General features: G+C 46.6%; 1 protein-coding gene across 1 annotated transcript in view; it reads left to right on the forward strand.

Annotated features, from left to right (window-relative positions):
• Positions 1–11,747, forward strand: part of MAP7D3 (MAP7 domain containing 3) — a 28,728-nt gene extending 16,981 nt beyond the window's left edge. Inside the window, exons 10-21 of the mRNA XM_032841397.1 lie at positions 18–230; positions 339–590; positions 1,322–1,449; positions 1,714–1,919; positions 3,417–3,546; positions 4,908–5,037; positions 6,049–6,153; positions 7,126–7,179; positions 8,395–8,497; positions 9,526–9,724; positions 10,777–11,048; positions 11,630–11,747. Coding sequence (XP_032697288.1) covers positions 18–230; positions 339–590; positions 1,322–1,449; positions 1,714–1,919; positions 3,417–3,546; positions 4,908–5,037; positions 6,049–6,153; positions 7,126–7,179; positions 8,395–8,497; positions 9,526–9,724; positions 10,777–11,048; positions 11,630–11,637 — 1,800 coding nt within the window. The 3' untranslated portion in view covers positions 11,638–11,747. The remainder of the gene's footprint in view (positions 1–17; positions 231–338; positions 591–1,321; positions 1,450–1,713; positions 1,920–3,416; positions 3,547–4,907; positions 5,038–6,048; positions 6,154–7,125; positions 7,180–8,394; positions 8,498–9,525; positions 9,725–10,776; positions 11,049–11,629) is intronic.
• Positions 11,748–12,088: the final 341 nt, after the last annotated feature.

The following is a 12,088-nucleotide window of genomic DNA, read 5'->3' on the forward strand; positions in this document are numbered from 1 at the left end:
TGGAAGCGGCCCCCGAGGCGACCTTGGAAGCGGCCCCCGAGGCGACCGTGGAAGTGGCCCCCGAGGCGACCGTGGAAGTGGCCCCTGAAGGGAACGCAGAAGCCATCCCCAAGGTGAGCGTGGAAGGGCCCCCTGAAGGGAGCGTGGAAGCACTATGTGAAGCAGGTGTGGAAGCACTCCCTGAGAGCATGGAAACATCACCAGAAGTGAGTGTGGACGTGTCCCCCGAGGCGAGCACGGACCCGTCGTCCCCCGAGGCAAGTGTGGACCCGTCGTCCCCCGAGGCGAGCACGGACCCGTCGTCCCCCGAGGCAAGCGTGGACCCATCGTCCCCGGAGGTGAGCGTGGATCCGTCCCCCGAGGTGAGCCTAGACTCATCCCCTGATGTGAGCATGGAAGTGTCATCTGAGGCCAGTGTGGAAGCGTCTCCCAAGGCTAGTGTGGGAGTGTCACCTGAGGCCAGTGTGGACACATCGCCTGGGGCTAGTGTGAAAGCACTCCCCAAAGACATTGTGGAAGCGTCCTCCAAGGCATCCCCCAAGGTGGGCACGGAAGCATCTTCCAAGGTGAAAGTGAAAGACTCTCCACAGGTTTGTCAAGTGCCTTTTATTGACAAAGTTTCTATTAAAATCTGTATTTAGTTGTGTAGGTTATGATAGGTCAGGTTTCACAACATAAGCAACTTCTTTTTTTTTAGATTTATTTATTTATTTATTTGACAGAGAGAGAGAGAGAAATCACAAGTAGATAGAGAGGCAGGCAGAGAGAGGGGGAAGCAGGCTCCCCGCTGAGCAGAGAGCCCCATGCAGGGCTGGATCCCAGGACCCTGGGATCATGACCAGAGCCAAAGGCAGAGGCTTAACTCACTGAGCCACCCAGGCGCCCCCATAAGCAGCTTCTTAATATTTATAGCATTCTGTAAAAAATTAGTTAAACAGGATAACTCACTTTAATGATTTAAAATTCTCTGATATTTGTTACACAGTTTCCCCTCAAAGCTAGAATATTAGTTCATTTTTGGTAGCAGGGAGTAACTGTTACATGAACTCTAAACTCTGAAGAGAAATTTTTTTGAGAAATACAGCAAATCTTTTAATCAGGATTTAGAAATAGAATTAGGTTTTGAAGTGAAAGATGTTTTAAAGTAATTATTTCTGTGACCTTGAATTTTGTCATCTGAATTGTTATGCTTGTGAAGAAAATGGGGAGTTTAAGGAGCTATAATTGTACTATATTTATATTCATGGTATTTTTGTCTAAAAAAAGCCAGCTGCAGTAAGGTAAATGCTAATTTATTAATCTGATCATATGCTTTGTTCAGAAATCAGAAATGGACAAACAGGCTTCAAACCCTGCTACCAAGAAGCGCCCACCATCACATATACCGTGTTACAAATGGCCGTCATCTCCTGCAAGTGGGTGGCGTCCACCTTCTCCCATCAGTATTAAGTAAGTTTATTTGCAACTGTTCCTGATAGGTATTTTACCAGGACAAATTTCACATCAGTGTTTCATAAATGAAATAATGTAGTATGAATCGTAATGTAAGTATAAAGAGAAAAAAAACTTTAAAATGGATTTACCCCATCATAAAATATTATCTCATAATATCAAGACATTATATTTATGAAATGACACTTTATAAACTTAATTAGCACATATCTATTAAAAAACCATACCAGATTTCCCCCATTAATGGTTACTTTTTCCCAGCAGGCAAATGCAAAAGAATCGCCCGTCATCACCATCACCTGTCATGTCAAAACAGTCCCAGTCTGCTCTTTCCTATAAAGTAATCCCTGTTCAGCGTAGCCTGTTGGCACAAAATGCATTGGGTAGTCTTGGAAAGAAAAGAGAAGGAGTGCCTAAAGCTGCTAGCAGCGCTGAGGCTGTGAGCCCAAAGCAGATGGTCTGTGAGGGTAAGTTCCTTTACTAAGAAGTTTATTTTGGCAACATGGGAAATCTTAGGTAGTTTGGGGATGGTTGCCTTTGTTTTATTCTCCATTCCTGAGAACTTTAGGGGGTGAGTGAGCCATCTTTTGATAGAGAATTTAACCAGTCATTGGCACATTGTTTTCTTTTTTCCTTGCTGGAGCTGCTTACTCACCCCCACCCCCTTGTTGAGGAAAAACCACTTTTGGAACTGATTTTTTTTTTTAAGATTTTATTTATTTATTTGACAGAGAGAGATCACAAGGAGGCAGAGAGGCAGGCAGAGAGAGAGGAGGAAGCAGGCTGCCTGCCAAGCAGAGAGCCCGATGTGGGGCTCCATCCCAGGACCCTGGGATCATGACCTAAGCCGAAGGCAGAGGCCTTAACCCACTGAGCCACCCAGGCGCCCCTGGAACTGATGTTAAAAGTACTGGTTGGGGGCCACGTGGGTGGCACCGTCAGTTAAGCATCTGATTCTTGGTCTGGGCTCTGGTCCTGATCTCAGGATCCTGAGATTGAGTCCCGTGGCAGGCTCTGTGCTTGGCATGGAGTTTGCTTGGGATTCTCTCTCTTCCCCTGCCTGCCCTCCCCTCAGATAAATAAACCTTAAAAAAACAATAAAAGCACTGCTTGGATGGTTCTGTGAATGGCCATAAGGTGTTGTCCATCCTTGGAGAGAGCACATCTGGTCATTTGTGGCCCTGCAGGTGTCCATAAAGAGTTGACAGTCATTTCCATACATGGGCCGTGACATTTTAAATACACTAGTAAATTCTTTTTTGAAGGATTTCCACGGTGATTTTTTAAAATCATAGGAATAATCTTTTTATTACAAATTATTCATTCCTGATTCCTTAAGATCCTTGTTGTTATATGTGATCTATTTAAAATAGTCATTATGTGGACTGAAATATTACAGTATGCCTCTGCGTGGTCTCCTTATTTTACTGATAGTCTTGGTTTCTTTGTTTGTGTAGTTCGCCACTTTATGATCAGTCAGATACAGTTTACTATTACCATGTTCATCTAAACAGTAATTATTTAGTAAAAATTCTGCACAAATTTCAAAATGCATGCTGGATTTATTTTTCTTTAGTCAGGTTATTTGTATGCTTCATATAGACTGAGCATAAGTTTGTCTTCCTCAGTATTCACTGTGTCTTCATCTTTGTCCCCCAGAAGGTCACTTTAGTCTGATGTCTCTCAAAGTGGCTAAACCAAAGTGGGAGTACATTATTTCATTTTGAGCAAGTAGTTAACCAAGAGATAAACTGCTACTTATGTTATTGGGAGTGGGGTTGGGTTTTTGAACCAAACCTGTTCTGTTTTAAGCACTTACTTACATATTGCTAGTTACTTATAAATTTTAGACCATGGGCGTATTGTTTGGGTTTTTAATGTTGTTGGTTGTCTTGCACCTCTTTATTGGACTTAAGGGTGTTAAGTTCCCTCAGCTAACTGTTTTACGTGTTAATTTCAACTAGAGTCTAGTAATAAAAGCACACCAGGGACTATGAATGCCAAGGAGGCAACAAAAATTTTGGCAGAGAAACGACGGCTTGCTCGTGAACAAAGAGAGAGAGAAGAAAGAATACAAAAGGAAAGGGAGCAGAGGTGAGCACAAATCCACTCTTTCCGTACTCTCAGTCTTGGCCGGGGCCCAGATTTTGAAAGTCAAAATGTACCTTCAGGTTCGATGTATTATAAATTATCAAAGAGTGACTGACTTTAGTGTGAATCAGAAATGACTTGTTGCCTTCGGAAACAAATGTGGGAAGCATCTCCAGCAGAGAGGACACTGGTTTGTAGAGAGAGATGGTGTAGTCTGGTAGCCGTGCATCACACATGAAGATGCGCAAGGAGCCCAGCACTTGGGTCAGGGTCCTACACCGGCAGGAACACCCAAGTGGTCCTGCCAGGCTGTTGCTGTTGGCATTCACTGGGGCCAGTCCCTTTCTTTGTTTCAGAAGTCTTTCGTAACTTTAGACTTTGTAAACCTGGAATGTGTACTACCTTGTGTTTCGCTAGGACTTTCCAGTGACTTTTGTGATACCTCAGTGTCACCAAGCCTTGCTGAAATGCTTTCCTGGGGCAGCAAACCTCATGTACACTTGAGTTCATTCTAACTCCATCTCAAGGTTTCTTGACCCTCAGTCTTGAGCTCACTTGACCTAGGGCCCTGGAATATAAATCTCTGTCCACGGCCTGCACAGAATAGCTACAGTCCTGAGGTCGTTTTGAAGTAGTAAGTATTTGAAATGCAGTCACGTGCTTTCAGTACTCTTTATGTGGGTTTGGAAAGAAAGGGATGTTGTGAATAGCAAAAACAACATGTTAACTTGAAGAACATCATTGCTTCATGTAAACAGCTCATTTAACATTTTAAAAGCCCTGCATACTGGTCATTGTGAATGGGTTTCCCTCTGGGCACCACCAGACCCTCCTTTAAATTATCATGTGTGAGATTGGATGGGAACATGTGTATAATGAGGCCTTTTGGAGGGTCCCATGTGTTTAACACAGTTAAGGATTGCCATTCTTTCTCTCCTTTTAAAATGTAGCCTACTATTTGATAAAAATCTTTTTCTACTACCAGGCTCTAGTTTCCCCCATTTAAAAATGATAAAATTGGGGTGCCTCGGTGGCTCAGTCGATTGAGTGTTCTGACTCCTGGTTTCAACTCAAGTCATATCTCAGCCTCGGGTTGGGCTCTGTGCTGAGTGTGGAACCTGCTTGGGATTCTCTCTCTCCCTCTCCCTCTGCCCCCCCCCACCCACCTCATGTGTGCGTGTGTGCAGCCTCTAGAATAGACTGGCTGCCTCAGTTGGGGCAGCATGTGACTCTTGATCTCGGGGTCGGGAGTTTGAGCCCCATGTTGGACGTAGAGATGACTTAAAAAAATGCGCGTATTACTGTAAGCTGTATATGGTAGAGACTGAGACAAATACTAAGAGTTGTTTGTGCTGTGTTATTAGCAAACCGAAGGACGCAGCAGAGAAAGCAGCGGAAGTCCAACGAGAATTCTCGAGACTGGAAGATGGGCAACAACAGAAGGAAATGAAGAAAGGATCACCAGATCCAGAAGACCAGAAAGTGTTACTACAGGTTTGCTGGCTCTCCACTTTATCAGAGGTTGAGGACCAGATTCTGAAATTCATTTAAAACCCAAGGCAAAAATCTGTTTCCCCCAGAAAGATGATGAACAGATGCAGCCTTGTGTGGCTTAGTTTTTCTATTATCATCTAGCTGCTACCCGGGGCCACTACAAGTCATTCCCAGCCACCCTTGGCAAAATTCTAAAATATCTTCCAAGTGAAACAGAAGCAGAAAGCTGAGAATTATAAATTATTAGTTTTTTATTTTGTCTACATAAACAACATTGCAGCTCAGTTTCAGGAAGTCCCACTGCTCGCACAGATTAGATGTCCTATGTGAGTTTTCCCAGTCCTGCACTCTGTGGCACTCACAACTGCACTTCACATACCCCCCAACAGAGACGATAAAAATTATGAGTGCCTCCAAAAGTTTAAAGTCCTCCAGTTCCCGAGTAAGAAGGTCTCACCTATGCAAATTCAAATCCTCTGGTGAATAAATCCACAAACTGAGCTCAGACTATACACTCACTTTGAATTGCTAACACAGCCTACTTAATATTCCAGTTTTAGTGTATCACTTAATAGAATCAGTTGTGTGTCGCATAAGCGGTTGTGTGCATTTGCATTCCCTGGGAAGCTGTCTTTAAGGATCCTCTCCATGCTTTCGAAAGGTGTAAGACTTTTGGCTCCTGTTGCTGTGTTAATGGATAGCTGTATAATTCCTGATTTGGGGACCATAGTGGCCTGATAACCACGGTGCTGGAATGGTGACCCTGAGGTCCTGGAGGGGACAGACATGGCTTCTAAATCTTCAAGACGATGGTTAGCCTGGTTTTGTGCATTTTTAGCTGATGTTTTGAAAACTCAGAATTCATGAATGTCGTGTGTATAGGTACTTGTCAATCAGAAGGTTACATTCTTTTATGCTGGATAACCTTTAACTGTTTAACTTTCTCAGCTGTTGTTCTCAGTTATCACTTGTATATTGAGAGTAAGTGGTATTTTTATGCAAATTTTCTAGAAAGGGGACGCCAAAATAAAAGCTCAGGAGGAGGCTGACAAACGCAAGAAGGAACAGGAGAGAATTATGTTACAGAATTTGCAGGAGAGATTAGAGAGAAAAAAGGTACTGTTTCTGTTTTGGGAGTTTGGTTCGTTTCGAAAACAATGTTGGGCACACGATACCAAAACATGTTCTTCAAAATCACAAGTAAGTGGTATGTTAGCCTCTGGTGGTTTTCCCACTGCAGCTCTCTTCTTTCTCATCCAAGGATCTCACCCTTCCTATGTAGAAGGGTCTCCTCTTGCTGACCTGACTTCTCCGTGGCAGACCACTGATGACCAGTACAGTGACACCGCGGTATCACAAACCTCTGGGAACAAAGCTCCTTTGAGCAGAATCACTCTGGTCCTGGGAGGGGTTGGTGGAAGCTAGTTTCTTCTGGACTGGGCTAGAAACCCTAGCAGCTGAGTGGGAGGGAGCACCAGGTGCAGGCGTCTCTTAAAGGCCGAGGTGTAGACTGTTTGTAAGGTGGGACCTCACTTTGTGCAACTCAGTTTGACTTGTCTGGGATCAGGAGGCTCCAGTCCAGGCTGCAAGGCCTCTCTGTTGGGAGTGGGTCACCCTGAGGAGGCCAGGTGTGCACCAAGGAGAGAATTCTTTCCCTCCTGTGTGTGTGCTCTTTGCAGCCTCAGCCTTCTGACAATGTTACATCATTGGGGTGCGTTCTTTTTGTTATTATCCGCTTCAGTCGTGATCTGTTCAGACTAAAACATTAAAAAGTCCTAACTGGCTCGCAGTATGTGCTTTTAAGTCATGAATTTCTGAGTCTACAAAATGAGGAGTGAAAGGTAATTGGATTTCTGGGTTAAGATGGCTAGTTCGGCTGCTACCCCTCCAGATGCTTTTAGGATGACTGACATTGGGACTGGGAGGGCCCCTGGCGGCCACCCCGAGCTCTCAAAGTGGTGAAAGCTGTGGCTTGGGACCAGTTCTGGTGCGTCTGCTTGTGGAAAATGGAGGTAATCAACTTCCTCGGGACTGTTGGTTTGTTTTTAATCTGTTTTCACATTTGCATTTTTATTTTCCTTTAAATAGAGAATTGAGGAGATTATGAAGCGGACAAGAAAGACAGATTCGAATACCGCAAAGGTAGTCTGTGTGTCCCCAGCAGCAGTGCGTAGGGCGTCCTGCTGCTTCAGCTGCTTGCCGCCTTTCGGCCCGTCTGGCGGTAGCGCGAGCATCCCGCGCGCGTCCCTCATTGCGGGAGGTGGAGCACGTTCTGGCCTTAATGAGCTGTCCTGCTTTTCCTTGCGCAAGATGCTTGTTGGGGTCCGTGCCCAGAGCCTCTGGGCTGATACTGTCTTTCTCTCACTGACTTGGGGTTCCCCCCGTTCTGGAAGCTCCTACTTTCCTGCTCGTTTGTGCTGCATGTGTCTGTCCTCTTGCCAGTTTGTGGCCCGTCTTAACGCGTGGCCCCCAGCTGCACAGACGTTCTTAATTTGTACACTGCCGAGCTGATCGGTAGTTTTTGATGATTAATGAACTCGAGTGCCTTTTCATCTGCTTTTTGGCCATTTGGAGATAAGCTTTGGTGAAGCGCCTTGTAAAGTCCTTCGTCCATGTTTCCATTCAGCGGCTTCTTACTGTTGCGTAGTTTTTCCCTCCTCTGCTTCTGTGCATGTGTAGGCATTGCCCTAATTTGCCTCATACTCTCATAATGCTTTTTGATGAACAGACGTTCATTTTCATGAATTCAAATTCATTTTTTTCCTTTATGGTAAGTACATTTTGGGGTTGCTCTCACAAGTATTTGCTTACCCCAGCATCCTGTCTTTTGAGGCATCAGATGCCTCTCAGGCCTTTTCCCTCCAAATTCTATGCCCTTTACTCTTTGTGCTACCACACTGGTATTTTAGCTCTTTCCAGTTCCCCAGTGTGGTCATTCATATCGTGGCAATGTAGAATGCAAATGTCATTTCTGGAAAGTGCAGCGAGTCACCATCTGAAAGATCACTTAGCCTGCTGGCCTGGGAAGTTTCCTCTCAAGAGACAGCCAAGAATTTTTTTTAGCTGTTCCATCAGTTGGCCCTACCTTAGCTTAGTCCGGACCCTATATCCCAACCCAGAGCCATGGCCCCCTTGGCTCCCACTCGGGGAAGTCTTTCATTCCTGAGTGTCTTTCCCTAACAGAAAGACACAGCCAGGGCCAGCTCTTCTGTCCCCTGTCGTCTTTGGGCCCAAGACATTGGATTTTTTTTTTTAACTTTTTAACTGAAATGATGAAAAATAGCCATCAATCAGTCCAGCATGAAACCTCTTCTCTCTGAAATAGCCAAGTCAGGCTGACTTCTTTTCTCATCCTAGGTTGCAGAACCATTTGTTGATAACACATACGAGGAGGACGAGGCGGACGATGAGGAGGAGTCAGAAAGTGATGACAATTCGTTTGATGACCTGCGTCCATCAGGTTTGCTTGCCTTTTGAGTTTTGTTAGTCACTGTGTATGATTTGGACTGTCTGGGTTCATCTAGGGGCTCCTCTGCTTCTGAGCTGTGTGGCTTTGGGCAACTTACCGAACCTCTCTGTACTCAGTTTTCCTACCTGGAAAAGGGGAAGCAAATGTGGTCCTCCTAGGGTAGCAGGAGGTAGCCCATTGGGATAGGCTGATCCATGTGCTGAGAATAGTACCTGGCGCATAGACAACTCCGGAAAGCCTGCCGCGGTGGCATCCGTTAGGTGCAGCTTGTGCCTTTAGGCTGCAGGTAGTAGCTCGTACCTGAACGTGAGGCTTAACGAGCATTTCCTGGCTCCCAGCCTTGGATGGCATCCATGATTAACCGCAGGAGGAATGCCACTTTGCACCTCCGGGAGAGAAATGTCACGCCTGTCATGACCTGAGAACCCTCTGAGATGTATAGCCGAGTCCCTCATGGGGAGGCACCACTTCATGGCAGCAGAACTAGGCACTCTGCAATCCCACAGATGGAAATGAACATGCATTTCTCTCTCCTGGGCTAGCTGGGATGCAGAGAGGAGGAGACCTAGCCTCAGGGCAGCCCGTGGCAAAACAGAGGCACACGGTGATACTGCCACCGGCGGGTTGGCCCGAACATGGTGAGAATAGAGCAGTCAGAGCAGGGCCAGGGGCACAGAGGAGGCAGCACTGGAATCGAGGCCGAAAGAAGAGGTGGGATTGGCCAGGTGGCTGGGCAGGAGGAGGGGTAAGAAGCCTGCTGCCCGCTACCCTCCGGCTTCCCACTCTTGTCTGGCCGAGGAAGGAGGCAGGCAGGTTCCTCAGAGGTGGCTCCTTTGTGCTTTGAGGCCCGACCAGGCCTGTGCACCGGGCGGCACCCTGCACCCCAGCATCCTGCTGCATGGCCCCCCTTGCCTGCAGGCGGCCGCTGTGCCCCGACGCGCCACCATCACAGCCTTCACCTTCTGTTGCCTTCGTTGTTTTAAACTCCAGTTTTAATCTTCTTCCTTTTGTTTTCCAAGCCTTTATAAATGGCATGGATTCATCCACAAAACTCAAAACACATTTTAAAAACATGAAGAAGAACACTCCCAAGCTGGTGTTTTTAGACGCCACTTCTGGCCAAGTCCGTAGAGAGACAAAAACATTTTTTAATGGCGACATGAAAAACTTCAGACCAAAAAGTGCGAAAGACCCTTTGGCTCAGGCAAAGGGTACCAGGTGAGTCACTCAGCAAGCTTATCAGAATAAATTTGGTGGGAGTCATACGCAAAATTACTGACTGAGCTCTTAGTTTTTACCAAGCACTGTGTCAAGTACTTCCAGAAGTAAATTGATCCCCACAGCAGCCTTGCTAGGTAAGGACTAACATCTTCACTTTTACAGACGAGGAAACTGAGGCACGGAGAGACGACGGGCCTTATTTGCCCAACATCCCATTGTGATAAGGCAGAGCCCACGTTCAAACCAGATACATCCGGCCCTAAGCTGTGCTTTTGTGCACACTGGTGTTGCTCATAAAATCTGGGAGGGGGCACTGAGTGACTGGCGCATACCAGGTGTTTGATGTTGCCTGTTCCGATGCTTGTTGCAACTCTGACTTTGGTGTGGATGTCGTTTTACATATGGGGAAACTGAGGGCAGGAGTTAGGTTGGGAGAGTGGCAGTAGATTCTCAGGAAGGTTCCCTGGGGATTGCCTAAGACGAGGTGAGCCTGGGGTGCCTGGGTGGCTCAGTCGTTGAGCATCTGCCTTCTGGCACAGCTCATGATCCCAGGGTCCTGCTCAGCGGGAAGTCTGTTTCTCCCTTTCCCACTCCCCACTGCTTGTGTTCCCTCACTCGCTCTGTTTCTGTGTCAAATCTTAAAAAAAGACATGAGCCTCCAAGGCCCACGTGAACACAAGGGGCCAAGAGGCTCAGTGACGGGCTGGACTGAGCCCTGGAGCTGGGAGAGCCAGTCCGTCCTCACTCCATGGTTCTGGCCACGTCCTGGATCCATGTGAAGTGGGGGATGGGGCTTCTGGAGGCCTGCGTGCTCAGCTGCTCTTGGCCTTGCTTAGTGTTTGCTGAGCCCTGGGACTTGGCAGGACACAATTTGGAAACCAGTGTGTTCTGTGATTTCCAGGATCTCTTCCTGCTTTCCCATGCTAGGATTCTGAAGGAAAAGTTACTTATCCTAAGTTTTTTATCCTTCATTTAAGGATAAAGCTTCTTTCAGGACAAAACCTTGGCTTTGGGATAGTCAGGGTTCTAACCTAAGCATCTCTTTACAGATCGTCCACCAAAAGAATGACTAGCCATGCAGCCAATACCAGAAAGGCAAGTGAAACCTGTAACACCGTGGGACCTTCCAAGAGTTTAGACCCAGAGGCACAGGAGTGGATCTGTGACAAAATTACTGACATCAGAAATGAGGCAGAGTCCCTTATGTCCAGTACCCCTCCTGATAGCCGAAAATACCATCTGAAAGGTTCCATGACATTCCACCAGAGTCCCCCGTTGCCTTTAGACGACAAGAAAATCAGTTCTGTTCCTGCTCCATCGGGTAAGGCCTCCTCCTGTCTTTACCTTGCTTGAAAGGCAGTTGGCCATGAACTCTCCTGCTTCTGGCTCTTCCCAGGCCTTCTTGGTACCCTGTAACTTTGAGGCAAGTAGGGAGACGGCGGTGGGTCTGAAGGCTAAGGTGGATATCAAAGGGTCTTCTACTGAGTTGGCATTGAGAGCATAAAGGGCTTGATTCTAGCTCTGATGCCCTGCCGTTTCCTACCACATACACAAAGTAGGTTCTCGTCAGCGCCCCTGGTACACCAGCTGCGTTACAGTGTGCAGATAAATAATCACGTAGGGCACAAGGTTTGTCAGCCCTTTGGACTTAGTCTCTCAATCTCTCAAGAAAAGGCCTTTGCTTTTCTTTCCTTTAAGAAGCTTTTTTTTTGAAATTGAGAGGCAGCTTGGGCCTGTTTGGGGGTTGGGATTCTGGGGGCACTGTGTGTCAGGAACGATGGTTCGGGGAGGGGGTTGCCAAAGGTCCTGGACCCACCACGAAGAGAGGCTGGGGCCCAGCAGCAGTGTGACCGGCATCTGCTCTACTGTTTTTTTTTTTTTTTTCTTTTTCCCTCCGGTCAGATATGTAAACTTCGCGCAGCCCAGAAGAGAATTCACCCTCCACTCTGGATCTCATCTTCCAGACCCCCTAATCTTTCAGCCTCTGACTTGAACCTCGCCATTAAAATGACCATCAGAAACAGGGAACACAACAGACAGACGCCTTAATGTGTATCATCTCAGAAGATGCATGATATCATCTTGACTCTTAACAACATCAGGGGTTCTGAGTAAAGAGTCATTTTCGTTTCCCTGTAAAAACCTCTGCTGTCTCGTTTTTGTTTTCCAGCCGGGGTGTGTGAGTGCACAGCAGGAGTGCCTTTCGGAAGTGGTCACTCTTTAAGTTTCTAAACTGAGGAGGAATTTTCTCTCTTAAAATACTGCTTATTCTGTTTAATAGTTACGTTACTTTAGAAATTCAGAGCAGATGTTCGACTCGTAGAGACCGTATGGGGTGGGCGAGGGGCTCAAGATTGCTCA

Source organism: Lontra canadensis, unplaced genomic scaffold (assembly GCF_010015895.1).
Source record: "Lontra canadensis isolate GAN:19392208 unplaced genomic scaffold, GSC_riverotter_1.0 scaffold123, whole genome shotgun sequence".
NCBI classification, from domain to species: Eukaryota; Metazoa; Chordata; class Mammalia; order Carnivora; family Mustelidae; genus Lontra; species Lontra canadensis.